The 20,308-nt window shown below is 37.2% G+C and overlaps 9 protein-coding genes across 11 annotated transcripts; 4 read left to right on the top strand and 5 right to left on the bottom strand.

Annotated features, from left to right (window-relative positions):
• Window positions 1-775: 775 nt before the first annotated feature.
• Window positions 776-3,410, bottom strand: LOC110846548 (zinc finger protein 570). Its single transcript, XM_022093339.2, has 5 exons — window positions 3,239-3,410; window positions 2,990-3,139; window positions 2,761-2,896; window positions 2,146-2,666; window positions 776-2,079 (listed from the first exon to the last, which is right to left on the bottom strand). Exons 2-5 carry the CDS (start codon window positions 3,127-3,129, stop codon window positions 1,284-1,286), a joined length of 1,593 nt encoding a protein of 530 aa, XP_021949031.1. The 5' UTR covers window positions 3,130-3,139; window positions 3,239-3,410; the 3' UTR covers window positions 776-1,283.
• A 211-nt stretch (window positions 3,411-3,621) lies between these two features.
• On the bottom strand, window positions 3,622-7,907 carry LOC110847647. 2 transcript variants are annotated; one of them, XM_035848975.1, is made up of 7 exons: window positions 7,766-7,907; window positions 7,335-7,646; window positions 6,519-7,260; window positions 6,055-6,443; window positions 5,555-5,971; window positions 5,222-5,481; window positions 3,622-5,130 (listed from the first exon to the last, which is right to left on the bottom strand). In XM_035848975.1, the coding sequence occupies exons 2-7, from the start codon at window positions 7,636-7,638 to the stop codon at window positions 3,814-3,816; spliced, it is 3,429 nt and encodes a 1,142-aa protein (XP_035704868.1). In that variant the 5' UTR covers window positions 7,639-7,646; window positions 7,766-7,907; the 3' UTR covers window positions 3,622-3,813. The 2 variants fall into 2 exon arrangements, with proteins under 2 accessions (XP_035704868.1, XP_021950318.2); XM_022094626.2 differs by having other exon boundaries at window positions 7,763-7,906.
• A 129-nt stretch (window positions 7,908-8,036) lies between these two features.
• LOC110846673 (protein cornichon) lies at window positions 8,037-9,264 on the top strand. Its single transcript, XM_022093495.2, has 4 exons — window positions 8,037-8,425; window positions 8,496-8,564; window positions 8,666-8,778; window positions 8,888-9,264. Exons 1-4 carry the CDS (start codon window positions 8,345-8,347, stop codon window positions 9,057-9,059), a joined length of 435 nt encoding a protein of 144 aa, XP_021949187.1. The 5' UTR covers window positions 8,037-8,344; the 3' UTR covers window positions 9,060-9,264.
• An 18-nt stretch (window positions 9,265-9,282) lies between these two features.
• On the bottom strand, window positions 9,283-11,301 carry LOC110846672. 2 transcript variants are annotated; one of them, XM_022093492.2, is made up of 5 exons: window positions 11,161-11,301; window positions 10,837-10,968; window positions 10,547-10,752; window positions 9,984-10,455; window positions 9,283-9,908 (listed from the first exon to the last, which is right to left on the bottom strand). In XM_022093492.2, the coding sequence occupies exons 2-5, from the start codon at window positions 10,959-10,961 to the stop codon at window positions 9,578-9,580; spliced, it is 1,134 nt and encodes a 377-aa protein (XP_021949184.1). In that variant the 5' UTR covers window positions 10,962-10,968; window positions 11,161-11,301; the 3' UTR covers window positions 9,283-9,577. The 2 variants fall into 2 exon arrangements, with proteins under 2 accessions (XP_021949184.1, XP_021949185.1); XM_022093493.2 differs by having other exon boundaries at window positions 10,837-10,975; window positions 11,161-11,298.
• Window positions 11,302-11,425: 124 nt separating this feature from the next.
• Window positions 11,426-12,756, top strand: LOC118434775 (putative ferric-chelate reductase 1). Its single transcript, XM_035848976.1, has 2 exons — window positions 11,426-12,125; window positions 12,210-12,756. The coding sequence occupies exons 1-2, from the start codon at window positions 11,662-11,664 to the stop codon at window positions 12,307-12,309; spliced, it is 564 nt and encodes a 187-aa protein (XP_035704869.1). The 5' UTR covers window positions 11,426-11,661; the 3' UTR covers window positions 12,310-12,756.
• A 677-nt stretch (window positions 12,757-13,433) lies between these two features.
• Window positions 13,434-15,742, top strand: LOC118435001 (lipase 3-like). The gene is made up of 8 exons (XM_035849963.1): window positions 13,434-13,799; window positions 13,882-14,077; window positions 14,143-14,257; window positions 14,332-14,563; window positions 14,651-14,809; window positions 14,881-15,199; window positions 15,271-15,313; window positions 15,392-15,742. Exons 1-8 carry the CDS (start codon window positions 13,524-13,526, stop codon window positions 15,462-15,464), a joined length of 1,413 nt encoding a protein of 470 aa, XP_035705856.1. The 5' UTR covers window positions 13,434-13,523; the 3' UTR covers window positions 15,465-15,742.
• A 564-nt stretch (window positions 15,743-16,306) lies between these two features.
• LOC110846011 lies at window positions 16,307-17,507 on the top strand. Its single transcript, XM_022092602.2, has 3 exons — window positions 16,307-16,597; window positions 16,673-17,125; window positions 17,205-17,507. The coding sequence occupies exons 1-3, from the start codon at window positions 16,453-16,455 to the stop codon at window positions 17,324-17,326; spliced, it is 720 nt and encodes a 239-aa protein (XP_021948294.1). The 5' UTR covers window positions 16,307-16,452; the 3' UTR covers window positions 17,327-17,507.
• Window positions 17,495-18,487, bottom strand: LOC110847737. The gene is made up of 3 exons (XM_022094732.2): window positions 18,263-18,487; window positions 17,853-18,096; window positions 17,495-17,777 (listed from the first exon to the last, which is right to left on the bottom strand). Exons 1-3 carry the CDS (start codon window positions 18,401-18,403, stop codon window positions 17,539-17,541), a joined length of 624 nt encoding a protein of 207 aa, XP_021950424.1. The 5' UTR covers window positions 18,404-18,487; the 3' UTR covers window positions 17,495-17,538.
• A 228-nt stretch (window positions 18,488-18,715) lies between these two features.
• LOC110847062 lies at window positions 18,716-20,302 on the bottom strand. The gene is made up of 5 exons (XM_022093906.2): window positions 20,168-20,302; window positions 20,014-20,087; window positions 19,610-19,942; window positions 19,188-19,526; window positions 18,716-19,115 (listed from the first exon to the last, which is right to left on the bottom strand). Exons 1-5 carry the CDS (start codon window positions 20,235-20,237, stop codon window positions 18,882-18,884), a joined length of 1,050 nt encoding a protein of 349 aa, XP_021949598.1. The 5' UTR covers window positions 20,238-20,302; the 3' UTR covers window positions 18,716-18,881.
• Between the last annotated feature and the right edge of the window lie 6 nt (window positions 20,303-20,308).

The following is a 20,308-nucleotide window of genomic DNA, read 5'->3' as shown; positions in this document are numbered from 1 at the left end:
CTATGGGACTATCTTCGATTGCTTGCCGATCGGTGAAAATCAATCACATTAACATAGATCATATTGTTTACATACTTGTACTGGCAAAGTTTTCAAGAAATTTTTACTTTTATAAACAGACAAACCAACACTGTGGAACAGATGGATTCTTCATTGAAAATGTATCGAGAATTCCGCATAATAGAAATTATTAATAGCCTAGCCTGCAGTAAGCGTCTGTTCCCTACATGCGTCACTGGATTTCCTGCCATACAGTTTTCGTCATTTTATGTTTGTCTAAAACTGCATGAAAATATCAGCTGGCCTGCCTTTGGAATGTTTCCAATGTTATATGTAGACGCAGTTTTTTTGACCATTGTCATCTTCACTGCCGCATCAAGAGTCTTCAAATGGTCTGAAGATCAGCTAATTGAGTGGAAACAAAATTCGCTGGTAATCACAAGAAAATCCCGACTTCGGAAAACGTTGAATAGTTTACCTTCACTAAAGATACGTATGGGAGGAAATTTCGTTGACACGCTTACACCTTTGGTCATCCAGGATTTTTGCATAAGAACATCGGTATCGATGCTACTTTTATTTCAGTAGTTGTTAGTGTACCCGGGTAAAGATTATAGCATAATATGTACATTGATTTCACCAAATTGTTGCAATACAAAAATACATATGAGCTCAATTCGACGTCCATTTTACGTTGAGAAATAATTTACTTAATCTTAATGTAAAATGTAAAAAATCTTAACGTTCGACTAGGAAGAAGACACTGACAAAGTGGTTTACACATTATGTTATATAAATTGTTTATTTCATTATAAAAATGTGTACATGGATATTATCTCGATCGATATCATAGATTTGTCACCAACTTCAAAGTATAACGGGCACGACTTGTTCGGATCGTTTAGTTAATAGAAGGCGTTAGTTATTGACCTTCATAATGTTTTATACAATAAGTAAATATGTACAAATAAGACACGTTTGCACGCAAATACTTACAAGTCAGAACATTGAATATTGCTCATGATTAGCATACATCCGTTGTGGATTACATAGTTAGGCTACAATAATCCTTGCTTAAAAATTTAAATATTTTGAATTTGAGTTCTATTACAACGTTATGAGATTTATTATAAGTATTATTTTGAATAACAAGTTAGAATGTCATCCATACTCACACTAATATAGTTCAGGTAAAAACAGCATCATTTTGTAACGCCGACAGCACTAATATGCAGACTTATTCGATAATATAACACAAATTTATCAATGCATGAATCAAAATTTTAAAATGCTAGAGGATCTTTCTCGAGAAAGAAACCACTCCCATTCATCTCAATGATTTCAGACTCTTCGGGTTCAAATTCCATGGTGGAGTGTTTAATATCGACCTTGACCATGGAATTCACATCACCACTATCACCAAAATCACAATTGTCATCTGCTAACGACTCCTGCGCCGTCACTGTGGGCCATGTCCAAGATTCGGTAGATTTTACACCTTGTTTTGCAGGAACATGTTTCACTTCCACAATTTGTGGCCATTCGTGGCCCTCTCCGTCATCAACTTGATTGTCAATTGACTTATTTGATATCCGTTTTTGTTGTTTCTTTTTAGTTTTGCCTTTAGATGAGGTGCTGGTATTGGGCGTTGCAGGGGTCAATTGCTTACTTGAAGACGCGTCAGAGTCAATTCCGTTCTCTCCATATTCAGTCAAATGGGATAAATATAAATGCCTCTTCAAACTACTATTTGTAGCCAAATTCTTTTCACAGTGCGGACATTGATGTCCCTTCTTCAAAAACTTGTTGTGCATTCTGGCCTCATGATCAGTGGCAGATCGTAAACTGTAAAACAAACCTTTGCAAAAGGAACACTTAAACACGTTCCCATCCATTCCAACGCTATGCACTCGGAGATGATGTTGCAGTTTCGTACGCGTGGTAAATTTCTCAACACATTTTAAGCATTTAAATTTTAAGTCGGATACTTTAGTTGGAACTAGCTTCGCCTTTTGAACGACGGCACGTTGCTGGAATTTGTCAGCAAGTCCTTGACGTTTTGATTCTTCACAGTTAAATCTGGAAATTACAAAATAATTACTATTCCCCCCGAGTGAGAATGTTGAGCCATTTAATAAGTCATACCGTATGTGATGCCTCATATTTTGTGTCCGAGAAAAAACGCTCGGACATACAGGGCACTTGAAGGGCTTCGCTTTCGTATGTACTCTCTGATGATCGATTAGATCAGTGGTTGTGCGTCCAATGAAACCACATTTTGAACAGACTACACCTGTAACTGATTGACGAGATTCCCTTTGATTGCTGTGATCCACAACTATTCGGCAGCCATCAGTAATGGTAAAATCGGTCATCTCAGAATTTGCAACATCAATATTCATAGGAGATAACAATGGCATTTTTGATCTGGCACGAGTGGTGCGACTTAATTTCTTTAATATTTGTAATTTAGGAGGTGCCGAGGATTTATTAACCGGAAGGAGTTCGCTGATGTTACTGAAAGGGATAGGTTTAAAACCTTGCTTTCTTCTGTTGCGAGGTGGTGGTGATGCTGGATCTGGCGAAATAATATGGTCCATCAAATCAAAATCATCAGTTGTGTCATTATCATCATCGTCAGTCGAAAAAGCTGTTTCTTGAGTTGCCTGTATACAAGTACATGACGAGTGCATGGTGAGTGTGAGTAGAAGTACAAACTATAAGTTTTAAAATTTTCTTAGAAATCTTTTAAAATCTTACAAAATCCTCTTGTGGATCATTATAATCAAGCTCCAATAATACATCCTCTGCTTCCTCACATTCACTTTGTTCTTCTGAGTGTTCTTCTCCTTCTATTTCCGTTTCTACTTTCACAACAGACCACATGGAGGAAATTCTAATGAACAAGGCACAGTTTTCCGCATATATATATTAAATCAATCTCATAATGCATAGGTATTTTATATGACAAATGTCACCAAATTATTACCTTGTTGATAAGTCTTTATCTTTAATCCTGAATTGACGCATTTGCGGACTTGCGCTATGTTTATTTTCATGTAGTGCCATTGCAGATTCATTGCAAACTACCATGCAAATTTTGCACTGATACCATGTTCCGATATCCATGTTTCTGAAACTGTAATAACATAATTTTTAACCATTATTTAGCAAATACTGTAAGCTGACCTTAAAAATTAAAAAATACGAAGTATGCATACAAATAATAAATCCTCACCGATTTGTTATCGCCAGCTGCTTTAGTTTTATGCACTTCCCAATCAATACAACAACTTAACAACTTTACTATGCACGGACACTTAAATAAATAATTAATTCAGATTTAACTGTCTTGTATAATCGAAAGGGAAGACGTGAATGGAGGACAGCTGTAGTTCATATGGTGAAAGGCATCGCGTCGCCCTAGTGGGCACTTCGAGACAAACGATCATCATATGATCATACACAGACAGAGTATTTATAACAATTAATTTTGTGTTTTATTTTGTCTTTACCACTAAATTTAATATTTTGCCTGAAATGTAGGATAGCATTGAGAACGCTTAAATAAACACGTCATTCGGATGGTCATGCAAAATGCAAAAATAATGATTTCGTAAATCGCTGCAGGCTAGCTCCTTGTATTTATTAGCTTTCAAGCCGTATAAAAAAAGTAGTTATAACTAATTAAGTAGTAGTCCAAATAGCGTGTCGGTTTCCATCAAATATAAACATTCGTATATCTACATTACGCAAATGTACTTAAATAGGTATAAATGTAAGTATCAAATCATACATCAAATATCACTTTTTTCATAACTCTGTCAAACTAAAAGTTGGAAACATTAAACTACTCTCTACACCATCGTTTAAATTAAAATCTAAATTTGGATCATCAAAGTTAATCATGTTATGGGGTTCCATTCCGGTTGCCGAGTATGATGTGTCCGCATGGAAATCGGGAATTTGCATGTCTTCGAGGAGATGCGAATCGTGATGGTGGTGCTCTTGCTGGCCGTCGTAAGGGAATTGAAGTTGGCTATTTTGATAATTAAGGGCATGATCATGTGTCACTGATTGTGGACCTTGATTTAAATTTGTACTGGACCAAGGGAATTGATGAGAAGGAATCGAAGAATCTGTGAGAGGGTTGGAATTGTGTTGATAATTTATGCTACTTTTATTCGTAGTAGAAATAGTAGAATTATTATTCCCTTGAGAATCAGAAGATTGTTGGGAACCTCCACTAAAAGTTTGACCTGGGGTTTGAATGTCCACCAACGTTTGAACAAGCACGTCCGGATCTGACGTATTCATAATGGAGTCTAGCATATCTGTAGAAATCTGAGGCAAAGTCATTGACGAGTTCATAAAATGAACATTTTGAATTCCCGTTTCATATGGATTTAGCGGAATTTCAGAAAAAGTGAGCATTGTTTGACCATTTTCATCGAAATCAATGTTTTCAAGAATTGGTATTGATTCTGGTAGGGCTGGTGGTAATCCTGGGACTGGTTCTTCAATTTCTTTAATTTCTGGAAAGTCTTTTTCAGTTACGACGTCGACGTTAAGATTAGACGTTTGGTTAGGAAATGCTTCTTCTTTGAAGCCTAAATCCTTCCAAAAGTCGAGGAATAGATCACTTAGAGCTTTTCGCACTTGTATTTTTTCTACAGAAGGTGGTTTATATTTCCCATAAACTATTTGTTGTTTGGCACGACTTCTTTTGGATCCGAGTTTCATTGCATCCATCTTTTTAAATTTGTTGTTTAAATTAAATATTTCTGTCTTTTCCACATCCAGACGATTTCTCAACTCTTTACAAGCTGCACAGCGTAGGTCGGACGTAAAGTAGTTATGGTTTGCACTTGGTTGAGTAGTAAACTTTTCTACTTCATGAAAAACAACACGAGAGCATTTCTTAGAGTACCAAATATTATCACGAGATATTGCTTCTGGATAGACCGTAATTAGACTATAGTTGGGACATCCAGGACACAGGTTGGAGTTGATGAGATTAGTTAAAAGAGAGCTCAAGTGAGTGTTTGTGTCAATGTTGACGTATTTCATAAATTCAGATGTGACATCTTCACTCATAAGTGTAACTTTTATGGTTCCGTCGCTCGCCAACTGCAATTTGGAATTCATGAATTTAGCATTAGAAATAAATAATTGAAGAAAGAAAACATGAAACTTTGAAGAAAAACATCTTAACACAAACCTCAACACTACGATCCACCTGCAACTTGTCATGTTCACTTTCCAAATGATAAATAACTAAGGTTGTGTAAACTTTTTTCATTAGTCGTGTTTTATAGTAAGTTCCAAGACAAGACTCGGTACGAACAAATTTCTCCCAGTTAACAAATAAATCCTCATTCTTGTAGTGCTCGCTAGGCCCCACTTTAGCTTTCAAACTGAAATAAATGCGTCCTTCAGATGACTTGCGTAGTGGTCTGCATGGCTTGGCTTCAATAAAACCTGTGAAACATTAATTAAGAAAATAAATAAACGTTATAACTATTGAACATTGTTTAGTATTAAAGTTTAGTACATCTTGGTGGCGGTTTAAAAACAACATGCTTGTCCTTTTCCTTGTCTTTACTCGAAGTTGGTTTTTGATTTTTATTGATGCTAATAGCTGCCGCTCGGCGAGTGCTTCTTCGTCCCGTATCTTGTGCAACTTTATTTTTCTCATCATCTTCGGAAATGGCGAATTCACTATCACTGCTGCTGCTACTACTACTGCCAGAACTCGAAGAATTAGAGGAGTCCGAAGAACTGATTGATATTTCTCTAGTAATTGGACGCGCAGTAGATTTAGTTGTGGTCGTGGTTTTTGTTACAGCAGCAGGAGTAGAACTTGTTCGCCTATTACTTGCAGATTTTACTTCCGGAGTGGATGATTTTCTGACATCACTTCGAAGTTTTTTCAGTGGCTCCCTTATCATACTTTCTTGACTCAGTTTACCTATATACATATATGCACAACACAATATGTTTATAAATTTCACAACAGACACAAAGCATTAATAAGAATGTATCATGACTTACGCTTATTCCTTTGTACAGGTATTTCAGGCTGCTTGGTTTTCATCTTGTTTTGACTAGGGATATTTTTTGGAATAGTTTTTTGGCAACTGACAATCAAAAATTTATCCCCCAAAAACGGATGGACTTGATATGTTAGTCCAGCTTTGGAGTATGTTTTTTTAAACGTTTTCAGGTCCTGGATTTTATAGTGACATGAAAGCGATTTCCCTGCAGGAACAATCGATTTCGTAGGCAGGCTGCAAACTTTTCCACGAACAACAGTGGTGAACGTATTTTCAACTACTTTTGTAGAATTGACAGCAGCAGCAGCCGCAGTGGTAGCAGACAAAACTTGGGACACACTTTTTCTTCGTGCATTTGCAGATTTAGAAATGGAGATGTTGTTATTGCTGCAATTTTTATTCAAATACCAAATATTTATTCCGGTAAAAAAAATGCTAAAAATGGTTCTTTGTCTTGTTTACCTTCTAACGTGTCCTTCAGCAATTAATGCCATAGAATTTGAAGGACCGGAAACATCAGCTAGTTTAGCTTGAGCCGTGGTAGGAGGAGACTTATTTCCTGTTGACTTTGGAATAAAGAGCGATTCTCTATAATCCTCATCGCTGTCATCGTCGTCGTCATCATCGTCATAATCATCTTCAAAATCGTCATCATCATCTTCGTCCGAGGTCAATTGGATAACCTCGACCTGTTTTGATTTGGTTTGACCTCTACCTCCACGTGGGGGTGCAACCACAGTTTTAGATGACACTTCCGCATTTCCTGCTGTCACGATTTGTTGTTTCTTTGTTGGTGGTCTTCCCCTTGGTCTCGGTTGTTGTTGTCCTTGAGTTGAAGGGATATGTTTGGTAGTAAACTGTGGGGTTGGAGTACGAGGAGGAGGCACAAGAGCAGAATTATTAGTAGGCACTGCTACCATTTTGGGTGAGCTTGTTGACGATGGCGTTGAAGAAATTGGCTGCCTATTCTGCTCCAAGTTCTTCGCTACCTGTACCTTTGGAATACCTTCGACATACTTTACTAAAAACGTCGTCCTTTTCTTGCTAGTTGGATGTATCCATGAGAAAGGCGACCCACCTATAACCAGCCTATCGTAAGCTTCTTTCGATCCAGTCTTGATGATGCATGCCTTCATCTTGGGAACATAGAGACCCCTCTGCTCTAAAATACTCATGATTGCTTTCGTTGCCGCTGGTGTATGTTCTGAAACATAGTAAAATAAAAGCTCAAATAAAATAGCCACATTGCATTTCAAAAATCAGTATTGGTATAATAACCATTCTCTTTTCCCGGAGTAAGAGTGACTCGCAACATGTTTTCCGGCTTGGATATTGTCACAAGATAGATCGAGGCTAAATCGGGAATAGTGTTGGCATTCATAGTGGCGACTCGAATTACTGTGGGTGGTCCAATTCTCCCTCCTCCTACTCCTCCGGGAGAGGATGACAAAAACATTGGAGTTGGAAATCGGACAGGTCCCCCAACAGAGCTGCTCCTTTTGGCAAATCCTTGCTTGATGATAGGATTTCGAACAATGGTCAACGTGGTGTTGGGTCCTATTCCGATATTTGGTTGTTCCATGATGGTCTCTGCAATGTGGCAAATTATTATAACCTAAGAAGTCGTTCAAACATTACTTCACCACCAATTCAATTTGGAATGACAGTTTGCAATTTATAAATTACTTCAAAATAAATCAACATACCACCTCAAAATTAATTTAAAACCAGGATCTCCAAATCTCACTGCTTCTTGGCCGCTCCTCCATTTCCAAACTGGAAACTCCAGTTGAGTAGTGACTGAAGCCGAACAATTAAATTAAAACACATTTATTGGCAATTCCCTGCACAATAAAATTATTGCATTCTTTTCTGTTTATCATAAAAACTACCGCTCGGAGAGATTTCACTCTCTGCCCCAGCGTTTCTTTTTCCAGCCGAAGAATTATGCTGGCCGGGAGATTATTCATTCACCAGAAGAATCCACAATCGTCATGTTCTTTATTATTCGTCGTATAATTAATTAATAGTAAAATTTAGTCATCAATTAATTGAACTAGCAGTAATCTCGTCATTTCGATAAACCCTTCTCGGTGGATTTCAATTTCTCGGTGTCAGAGATACTTTACGCATATAAAACCGATACGAGGAACATTACGGGCTTGGATTGAATTTAAAGTGCACAGTTAGTTGTTGTTAGTTAATTGTGGCTGTGGCTTCAAACTTAATTAGATTTGAACACAAGTTTTGCCCTGAAACAAGGTGTGATTGAAAGAACATCGCTCACAATGGCATTCACATTTGCAGCCTTTAGCTACATCATCTCCCTCATCATCGATGCATTTCTTATCTTTTTCGCTATCTTTAATGTAAGTGTGAACAGTGGAGAGTGAAATTCACTAGAAATTATTGTAATTGTAATGGTTTATATTTATTTAGATCATTGCATTTGATGAGTTGAAGACTGACTACAAAAATCCAATTGAACAGTGTAATTCCTTGAATCCGGTGAGTACTTACATATCTCATAGATCTCGTGATTAATGACTCATGAGATATTACAGGAATCTAATTGAATTTCATCACTTTTCTCTTTTGTCTTGTTATAGCTGGTCCTTCCAGAATATGGATTGCATTTGTTGTTCAATCTTCTCTTTCTCGTTTCCGGTGAATGGTTCAGTCTGCTGTTGAATGCACCCCTGATTGCGTATCATGTTCACAGGTACATATATAGCTTACTTTAACATATTTGTTCACATCGTTCGTCGTGTGAAATTATTTATAAATGGATTTCTCATCCTGATTATATGCATTGCTTTATTATTATTTAGATACATGAACCGTCCGGTGATGTCTCAACCTGGAATTTATGATCCCACGTCTATCATGAACACGGATGTTTTGAACAAATGTCAGAGAGAAGGTTGGATCAAGTTGGCGTTCTATTTGCTCTCCTTCTTCTACTACTTATATGCCATGATCTACTCACTCATCACATACTAAACAAACAAATAATAATTAGACGACAGAGGAGGTTGTACTTTGTTCCATCATCGCCACCTACATAAACACTCACCATCCATACCACTTATTATAATTGTTTACTATGCATGAAATTCTTATTGTTTAAACTTGCTATTTCTGTCTTTATAATCCAACCAACCCAATGAAATGAATTAAATCGTAAGGTGATTAATATTATGGAAAATCGCAGAAACCCAACCCATTTATTTATACATTTTTATTTTCACCGTAATGTACGAGTGACAAAAACTGTAATCATAGTGCAGTTTAAGAACAGAGAGAAATAATAATAGCAAAGGAAGAAATATATGTATGTGTGTAGATTCATGACTTGACATGAGCTGGAAATAATTTTACATCTTTTACTGAATTATAGTTTAGAATATTATAGTAGTATTTAGCAGTAGTAAAAAAGACTCAAAGAATTTTATGGTCGATTTGGGATAATCCATTTAAAGCAGAGATTAGTCAACGATTTTGGTTTTTTTGATCCAACTTTACTTAACGTCGTCTTCATCCGGCAAGGACTGCATATCCAAGCGCAATTCATATCCAGGTGCGGCAGTTCTCCTGGGATTATATCGCCAACCAATTCGACGAGTTATGGGTGTCACTGGCCTTTCCTCTTCTTCCTCTTCACTCTCTTCTTCTTCGGCTTCTTCTTTTACTTCACGAAGTTCACCGGACGGGGATCTAATAAATCGACCCGTCGAAACTCCTCTTTTCTCGCAACGAATAACATACTCAGACGTCATCTGCTGTGAAATGTTCTTGACCACATCGTCTCGATAAGCTTTTCGCTCCGACTTGGTCAATCCTTGTGGGTTTCTACATACAGAAAACATGATATTAACCCGAATGAATCATAATGGAAAGAAACCTAAGAAATATCGCAACTCTTACGTGATCATACAACCCTTCTTCTTATCTATGTTTGCCACAGGATCATACGTCAAGAATCGGTGGTTTTTGTCATCATCACCCTCTTCTTCCTTTACTGCTGTGACGCTGGGGGTCTTTTTCTGTGGGATCTCCCAATTGTGGTGTGGATCGTTCATCTGCGCCACGGTCAATAAGCGCTGATTCATTGGCTCCGAGGTTGGAATTTCCACCTTTCTTCCATTCACGTAGCGAGTGCGCTTTTTCTGCTCTTTCTTTAAAAATCCAATGTCGTCATCGTCGTCGTACTCTTTAGCTTGCCTGTCTATGTCTTGCTTTCCCCAGAAGCCAGCAGCCGAATTCTTCGAATCTCCATATGGACCAGCGCCAGCATCGCCAAAACCTCCCGGAAGGGTGCCGCGATAATCGGGCTTCACCTCATTTTTGCCTTCACAGGAAGAAAAGTGATTGTCAAACTTTTCTTTCTCACCTTGGGCTGTGGACCAAATCAATCATACACATAAATAATTATTTTATTAGCTTGGATTCTTATTCTATAGGAATTGATTGTACGCCGGCTTACGTACCAATTTTCTCCAAAATTTTATCGGTTTCTGGATTATTTGGACAGGAAGTCTTGTGCTCTTCGAGCTCAGCCCTGGGCACATGATGATGGAAGTGGAACGGACAAACAACAAAATCTTTATCCGGCGTCATGACTGCTTTCCCACATTGCACAGCGTTCATAAAGTTGCGACGGCACTTGCTGAGATGTGCAGTAAACTTTGGTTCCCTGTCAATAATACAAAGTAACTCAATTAACAGTTCTTCTTAAGAAACACACTGATAAGACTTAAATGTTATGTCATCAACGTACAAAACCCAATGAACCTTGTCGTACGGACACTGTACCAAGACGTCACCCGGTACGAGCAAGAAAGACACCCGAGGATCTCGATAACCTTGGCTGTGCGCCTGGCCTTGAAGTTGAGCGTGAGCCATCGTATCACTAGATGCTCAATCAGAAAAGAAAATAAATTAAATCAAAGTAAAGTTAAAACTAATTTATCAAATCATCATCTTATCATCTCATCATTATTTATCATCTTTTAAATATGAAATATATATCATTCATAATTAGCACAAGCAAGACAATTAAATTACAAACAGAAAACACAACACCGTAACATAAGTTAATTACCTGACTCAACTAGATGGACGATAGTATATGGTAGCTACTTTATTTAAAGTTGACAACAATTAAAGTAATTATTTCAATCGAACAAAAGAACTTAGGACGATTTGTGGCTTGTTTGCTGAACGAAACCCAAAACCAAACTGCCGGCACGAGACGATGTGGATGAGCAGATAAAACGTTGAGATGGAAGGTGGCACAACCAGTACCAGAAATGAGGCAAGATGAGACTGATTCTTACCAGGGGACGCTGAGGCAACATGAGATTCATGAATTTCCCAACAATTTAATAACCTTGTATAAACACAAGTTTTTATTCAGCTTCATTATGAAGCAATAGTATTAATTAAACATGAGCTTGATGATTTTACTCTTCTATATAATTAAATCATTTCCTGTCATGTTGGAGTTAAAATGTTAAAAGTGTAAAACATTCTCCTGGATTTTATCACTCGACATATTTAATTCGACAACTCCTGTCACAGCTCCCATCAATAAACCAGTAGAATGACTGCTACTGTATTTCATACTATAATTTTCCTCGTCATCCTGCTCCTTCAAAAGCCACGGTTCATCGCGGGGTGTGGTTATGGAGCCCCACAGGTTCCCAAGGTGTGTCAAACCATGACTCCGAACCATGGCGTGCCTGGTCAAACGACCCCCATTCCTTACTCCCTCACGGTGGACCAAGTTAAGGTCAAACCTGGAGAAGAGGTCGTCCTTACCATTCGTGGAGCTGGTGGGGAAGCCTTTAAGGGATTTCTTATCCAAGGGAGGATGAAGAGAAGTGGGAATTTATTATCTCCAATTCCGGCAGGATCTTTCAAGCCCCTGAATACTTCGAAAGATTGTAAACCATTAAATTGCAATGGGAACCAGGCATCAACTGTGACCCATTCGCATCCAAGGGAAAAGATGGAATATTCCGTTATCTGGGTTGCTCCTGAAACGGTGGGCAGTTATCAACTCTTGTAAGTTATTTGTTGGAAAGTGTGCTTGGATTAAGTATGCAATTGAAAATTTGAGTTATTCAATTATTATTTTGTTTCGTCTAGGGGAACCGTGGTCAAGTCTGGTGACACTTTCTGGGTGGCGAAACCATTTCCTGTTGTCGAAGTGGTGTACTGTACCGCCCCACCAAATGAGGGACAATAATTCGATAATCAGTTTACGTGTAACGTGAACTTTACTGTAAAATTTGCAGTATGCAATTAAAGTATTAAATAGATAGCGGGTCCTTTAGTAGTAGCGACATATTTAGATGCACGCATTAAATACTCTGTAATTATCGTGTCTGGAAATATTAAAAATCTCTTTATCAAAATTTTAAATATAAACAAAAGCAACGCCAATTATTTTGCTCGGCTTTTTTTATTAATTAACCCTTTCCTATTAACTATTTATTTATTGTGGCTATTTATTTTTTAATTTAGTTAAAATTTGCAAGGTTATTTACATCTCCGGTGCTATTTATAATCACTGATCGATCACAGCAATCTCTCGGGTCATGATCTATTATGACTACAATATACTGCTAAGCACTGTTTAATTTTCATTTGGATTATATCATTATGTATATTATATTCAAACCCAATAATAAACTTCCCACAATAAAAAAATAATATTTGTAAATCAAAATGGAATCAATGCACGCAAGGGCTGCGTCTTTCAGTCTATATTGAATGAAGTACAGTAAAATCAATTTTAACTAGGCTAATTTCTTCGGTTTAAATTTGATGATAGTTCATTCACGAAATTTTTAATCTTATCAATGGACAACATAAAATAGTAAATGCATTTTTCAATACACATGTTACACTGCCTTACTAAACAGTGGTACGTTATGTAACTGCACACACATGCACATTCGTAAGATGTATGCGCTTATGTACTTACTCCATTGTTAACTTCATTTCCATTTTGACATTGCATTCTTTTTATTACATGAATCGAATAACAATATATTCTGGAGACATTGCACGTCACATCTAATTCGATCATTATTATTCATCATCCATTGTCCTATCGCATATAATTCAAAGCATGAAACTTAATATTCCGTAAAAAGTTCGCGTTGCATACTTCTGAACAAAAGAAACGTTGGATTTTAATTTTTTAAACCAATTTTGTCTATTCGATTTCATAGCCTAATTTATTTTTCGTTTACAAATAAGACGTCATAAGTGTAGAATGTGCAACTTAAATTTTTTTATTACGTCATTTCATTAGGCACCGACATATAAATACATTTAGGTCCTACAAATACCATTCACAGACTTCACATATCCATGCATAGATACATAACAATTAAATAAGCACCCAGCCAGAGTTCTCATACAACTACGGACATATTTATAATTGACCAAGCTATGCGTTACGCATTCAAATTTCGTCTCACAACATTACAGTGCATAATTTATATTGTGATCTCCTTGTGCATACATAAAATAAATTCTACGACAGTTACGCCCACCGTTTATCTCAACAACACAGCTTTGGATGATGGTCCAAGTCATGACGCCGTTTCTGGCGATTATTCCCTCAGCCCGACGAACGGGTTCGCAAACATCAGTGTGGAGGAAGAGCCCAATTGTGCAGAAGATGCCAAAAATAACAAAAAGCTTCCTTACGATAAGATGGAAATTGTAAAAATACCAAATCATTTTTAGTACTTTTTTCTTTACTTTCCTTTACTGACTTCGGTTTTGACTATCAAATCGATTCCAGCTTGAATACATTCGGTATGCCGGATATCCAGCAGAGGAATTTAAAGTAACGACGGAGGACGGTTATATTCTCACAATTCACCGAATATCTGGCAGTCCTTTGTCACCCCCAGCCCCAGGAAAAGTCCCCGTCCTCCTCTGGCATGGAGTGATGGGTAACTCGTGGAATTGGTTACTTCTTGGGAATGAAAGCCTTGGTAAACGAACTAACAAAAACAGTTCTGACAGAATTAAGTAATTGGGAAATATTCTGTCCTGGCAGCATTTCTTTTGGCTGACGAAGGATACGACGTGTATCTTGGAAATAGCCGTGGAAATCACTTCAGTATGGAGCATGAAGATGTTAATGACAATAGCGAGAAATATTGGGATTTTAGGTGTGTAAAAATATTATATGCGTACATGCATACACATTGATTTGAATTTGCATATAATGTAAATATATATGTAGCTTTCATGAAATGGGATTTTACGATCTTCCAAACACGGTGGACAAAATATTGCTGTTGACCACTGCTCGAGACTTGTACTTTATCGGACACTCTCTTGGCTCCAGGATGTACTCGGTTATGGTTACAATGCGTCCTCACACTGCAAAGATAAGGACCGGATTTCTTCTCGCACCAGCAGCATTCATGTCGCATGTACAAAATCCTACTCTAAAAACATTGCTGCTTGGACAGGTATTGTTCGTTGTATTGTTATCGATCGATTTTAATGATATAGTTTAATTTACTAACTTGATTGCACTGGATCGCTTAATCATTCAGCCAGATCAGTACAAAGCATTGGGTCCGAAAATAGATCCAAAGGGAGGAACGATAAAAGAGACTTTCCATGTATCTTGTCCAAATGGCACGTACAATTGTGACGGATCTTGTGAATACTTGATTTTCTTATTATTCGGACCCATCTCACAAAGCGATGCGGTATAAAAATAACAAATAGTTCTCCATTTTGTCAGTGATAACCAAATTACTTTATACTTTTGTGTGTACAGTCTTTGCGGAAATTCTTTGCTAGACGCTATCCTAGTACGACATCCACAAAAGTTTTACGCCACTGCTCTCAATTGTTTACGGCTGGAGATTTATTTCGTCGCTTTGATTATGAATCCAAGGAAGAGAACAAGAAAAAGTATGGAGACGAAAAACCGCCGCAATATGACTTGGGCAATGTCACGACGCCAACGGTCTTCTTCTGGGGATACGGGGACAGCGTCATTGTTCCCGAAGATGTCAAAAAAATGGCAACAGAATGGAATTCGAACTCACTCAGGGAAAATAATCGAGTCACATTGGAACATTTCGGCCATTTGGGTAACTATAATATTTATGTGATAAGATTTTTCAGATTTTTTGTATAATTATCTATCGCTTTCTCCGCGTAGATTTTGTCATTGCCAATAATGCCAAGGAGTTGGTGTATGACAGGTATGCACATATGTACTACATATACATATACCCAGCTAAAGTTAAGCAAGAAATTTAAAAAATTATGAATTTCTTAAGGATCATATGGCTCATGAAAAATAATAAATACGATGACGAGGACACACCAGGACCATCCTTACTATATAATTAATCGTAATAAAATCTATCTTTCATATAAATGTAAATGTTACTGCTTATATTTATAGCTCTAGCTCTTAATGGTAATTTTTACTTAAAATTAAAAATGTAGTTTAATTCACTGCTCCAATCAGATAAACTGGTTGGATTTTTCGGAAAGGAAGAAGTTAATTAGATTGATAAAAGCCATAACTCTGGTACAGGTAATTTTAAAGTGAAGCAAAACCAGTCCTTCATGCCCAAATGTATATATAAATATTTCTGATCGACTGAATGTGACTAACACTTGAATAAAGGTAAATTTAAATTGAAATTATATATGCAATACTGTGAAGCAACAAATGCATACATACATATTTTGATTAATTATTATTACATATTTGCATATTTAATGCACTTTTATGAATTATACAAATAAAAATTAGCCATTCCATTTAATTTGGCATATCCATCAACATACGTATGCACTGGACCTGCTTGTATGTACATCATTCAGAAGTTATAGGACAATCTCCATTCAACTCGCGTTCCGTTAATTGGGCATAATTAAATCTTGTTTGTTGATGTGCCTGTTTTGCTCCTTGCATATGTCTGTATTTATATGCACGCCCACAATTATTTTCTTATACTTGACATTTTCCTCCGACATAACAACAATCATGAATCACGATGGTGTGAGCGATTTGATGCCATGAGATTTTTTCTGCTGGTAACAACAGTAGTAGAAACTGAACGAGACAACTAATCCGGCCTCGGGCTTCTATATTACTCAATTTCAATTGCCTATAGAGTGAAATGTGGTCGAGACGAAGCAAGTAGAATAATATAATCACGAGGACTCACAATAATGAATGGTCATTCTTTAAGTAATAAGAGCACGAGTAGTTTGTATCTTCAAATCTCTTCACTCTTTACACCAACACGTCTCATCCGCCTGGTCTCGTTCACTTTCAGAATCCAGCCTTATTTAACTAGGAAAATATTTCTATTTAACGTCAACAATGGAGTCAAGGTCTAGTCCAAGAAAGAACAATAATAGCAAAAGGTCAATCATTGCTACAGTTGTCATCGTCGTCGTAATTGCGTTAATTTGCTGCTATTTCATTTTCAAGCCGAAACAATACAACACATTTGAAGATTTAGCTGGTACAATTCATACATATGTAATTTATGTAAATATTCATTCCTGATGCGTATTATAATATTATTTTGCATATTTAGTTCTCAGCTATGGCGATACTTGCAACCGAGAGGCAGAAACACTCCGATCTAATCTGCCCTTGACAATGGACAACATTTTCCTCAAGAATCAAGTCAACCTTAGAAACTCTGTCGCGACGCCTTTCATAGAGTCGGGATTCACAGAAAAGAGGGTCGAGCTTTGTAATCCATACGAACTGCTGGTATGCAACGCTACCACGGCAAAATGTGACTGTGGGGATTACTCACTAACCTCAATTTATGGGGAACGCTACGCCCCGAGAATGATCGTTTCCGAGAGAGGTGGTTCCTTAAGGAAGAAAAATCACAAAATTTGCCGCTGGGCTCATGGCACGTATTGTGTCCCAAATAACGTTACCAGCAGTTTTGATCAAAATGTTCGTTATGACTTTGGTTGCACGGACGGGACAAGCTGTAAAGTTAAGGGGTCAGGAAAACCGTGCACGATGGAAAGTAAGTTTCAATTCGTAGAGAAGTTTGTAGAAACAATTAGTTTGAAATACTTAATAATAAAATTTTGTTGTCAAAATAGCCTTTGAAACATATATGGAGGAAAATGAGAGAGAAAAGTTCACAACGGATCTCTACACTGGAAAAATTTGCACGTGTCAACCGGACAATTATTATTTTAGAGTGTTGGAAGTCCTGACCTGAATACAAATCTGGATCCAGATTAATTTGAAAGTTAACTACAGAATGTTGTGTTCCTAAAAAATATGTATTCACACATTTTATTTTTTGCAGCTAAATAGTTTCTGTTATCACATTTTTGTACACAATTTTCCACGCTTGTTGTATGAAATTAATAAACATCTTGCATGATTTGACGACACAATTATATTTTATTCTTGGATCACATTTTCATTTCACAACTCGCTCTTTTTCTCTTTAATTTTGCAAGTGTCAAACTTTTGTTCGAAAATAAATTCTTTTGAAAATCCAAGTGACTCAATTTTGTCGTAAATTTCTTTCTTCTCCTGTTCTCCGAGAGTGGTAGTGGTTGCCATTACATTCCAGGACATTTGGTCATCATGATCCCAACACTTGACAAAGAGCAGATAGTTTTTGTTGTTTGTTTTCACCAATGACATTTTCCCTCCGACCCCTGCACGCATTTTATTCGGTTTACAAACTTGGCATTAAATATTGAAATTTTTTTCTAATTCTGTTGTGCACGTACCATTTCTCCAAGATGTAGCAAAATTGAAGGTGTTGTCCAAATTTGGGGTGATGTCATATTCTAACGTCTTCTCCCCGAACCCAGTCATTGATGGGGTGAACCCTTCCCAATCCGCGTAAAGGCATGGCGTTTCCACTTCATTTTCTTTGATATCTGTCGTCTTTTTTTGTAAAGTGTCCCACGCCGACCTGTAAAGGTCGAGTTTGCTCATGTGGGTAAAATACCATCGGTTGAAGGAGAACACCTGCAAATAGATGACTAATTAGTGAATAAAAAATTAATTACCTAGTAATGTTTTAAACTATAGTTCTTTTATTGCCGTGCATGTTTATCAACAAAATTTGAACAAATAACACGTGTAGCATGCAAGATATAAATATGTGTACGAATATATTTGTGTCACGCCATACCCAACCGTAATCAAGGTCCACAGAAGAAAGGTCCGGTTCGAAACATTTCTTTTCTTTTACAGAATTTTCATCTAGACCGTAAACTATATTTGAAGTGGTGAATATAACAAAAAGCAAGAAACAAGGAGAAAATTTGCCCATGATAATTTTGAAGGAATAAAATAAGTTCCAGATGGCCAGTCGGTGTTGGATTTGTGACGGAAGAAAATGTAATGCGACGTGTAATATGAAGAAGTAATGCAAGCCGAAGAATGCACAACTAACTAATCATGCACCGGGGTCAAAGGCCAAGGACATTTTTCATTCAACTTTTTCTCAGGAATACTTTATTATCTATAAATATTATGCATATCCTTCACCCAGGGATCGGATCGCTTTACATTGGACTATGTACATATGTATACTTACGAACGTGATATGTTTCTCAATTCATGTTACACCTTTCGAGTCATATTATTCTTTTACACTATATTTATTCATTAGATGAGTAAACGAGAACAGGCAAAGTGTTTGGTATACATACTATCAATTTCCAGAGCATATATTTATTTCAACAAGTAAATATTCACAACACAATTAAATGCTCCCAAATTACAAAAATCTAATAGTTTATAATTGTTTATTTGCAAACGCGAAGACTCACAGGTCTCAACAAATTGAGAAGCTTGTCAAAATCAGGAGCAAGAAAAACAGAATCCAAATTTCCGCCCGCAATGTCTTCCAATTCCTGTTCATTTATACTACTCGTAATTCCAACAGCAAAGGTTCTAATTCCATTGGAAACTGCCCACTCTGCAGCAAGTTTGGTGTCGCTGGGACTCATTGATTGCCCATCCGTTAGAATAACCATATTCTAGATATTAAAATCCTGGGAATTATGATCACATCATTTTTATCAAAGTTGTACCATTTTTTAAATACTCACCATTGGCACGTCCCTAGCATTTCTGAGCAATATGTTGCCCCCAACATTAATTCCGTCTGCGGTGTTGGTGTTTCCACTTTCATACGGAGCTGCTCTAATAGTCGTGTTCATTTCTCCTGGACTCATTCCATTCAATAGGTCGAAAATTTGACTCGCTGAATACGAGTATATAACGAAACCCAATCTGTTATCTTCATGTTCTCGATAAGCAAGAGCCAGTTTTGCCACAAAGTCCTTTGCAATTTCATAATTTGGGGCCGTGATGCTCGCAGAGGAGTCGAGGACAATAACCAAGTCGTTCGTCTGATAACAGGGGATTGGGACATCGTCGGGTAGCGTCTGCAAAATGAGAATGTATGAAACTCGTTAGTTATTTGTATAAACTCTTGCTTCTCAAGTAATTTGCAAAGAATACAGATTACCCTTTTGCACACAAAGTTGTGCCTCTCAGAATCCGGGATGGTAGTCCAATTTGCCACAAATTCGTTAAAATATTCAACAGCTACCCTGTGTGTGAGAGCGTTTACTGGATGACCAGGCTTCCAAGGTGCCCAATCTGGGAGTTGTTGACCTCTCAATGCACCACTGGTCCATATCCAGTTGTTTGATCCTGTATTAATTCCGTCAATCCAAAAGTGTTGACCAGGCCCTTCTAATAATCCACGAACAGCTTCCCATTCCTCTAGTGATTCGAAATTAACAAGACCTTCAAATCCTAGGCTGGTGCATGCAGTGAGGGCTGCTTGCCAACTACTCTGTTTTCATTTGAAAAAATATGTATGTAAAAACATAATTTGTCTTCAATATCATTTTCATGTATACGTACATCAATAAATTCCACGTAATATTCATGATCTCCTAAACTGAATCTGGTACTGTTGATCAAACGGGGTGCGGGATCTACAATGATGAAATTGGATTCATTTACTGTAGATTGTAAATAATTTAATGTTATGCAAATATGGAAATATATTAGTTACCCGAAATTGCTTTTGATGCTACTGTCCCCACCAGAAGCGTGACCCCAATGACATACCAAGTGATACCCATAAGGACTATTAAATATATTATCGATTTTGTCGAATGATTTAAGAGTTCGAATGCTACAAACAATACTACTC

Source organism: Folsomia candida, unplaced genomic scaffold (genome assembly GCF_002217175.1).
Source record: "Folsomia candida strain VU population unplaced genomic scaffold, ASM221717v1 Fcan01_Sc003, whole genome shotgun sequence".
NCBI classification, from domain to species: domain Eukaryota; kingdom Metazoa; phylum Arthropoda; class Collembola; order Entomobryomorpha; family Isotomidae; genus Folsomia; species Folsomia candida.
This window is presented reverse-complemented; position numbering and strand designations above follow the sequence as displayed.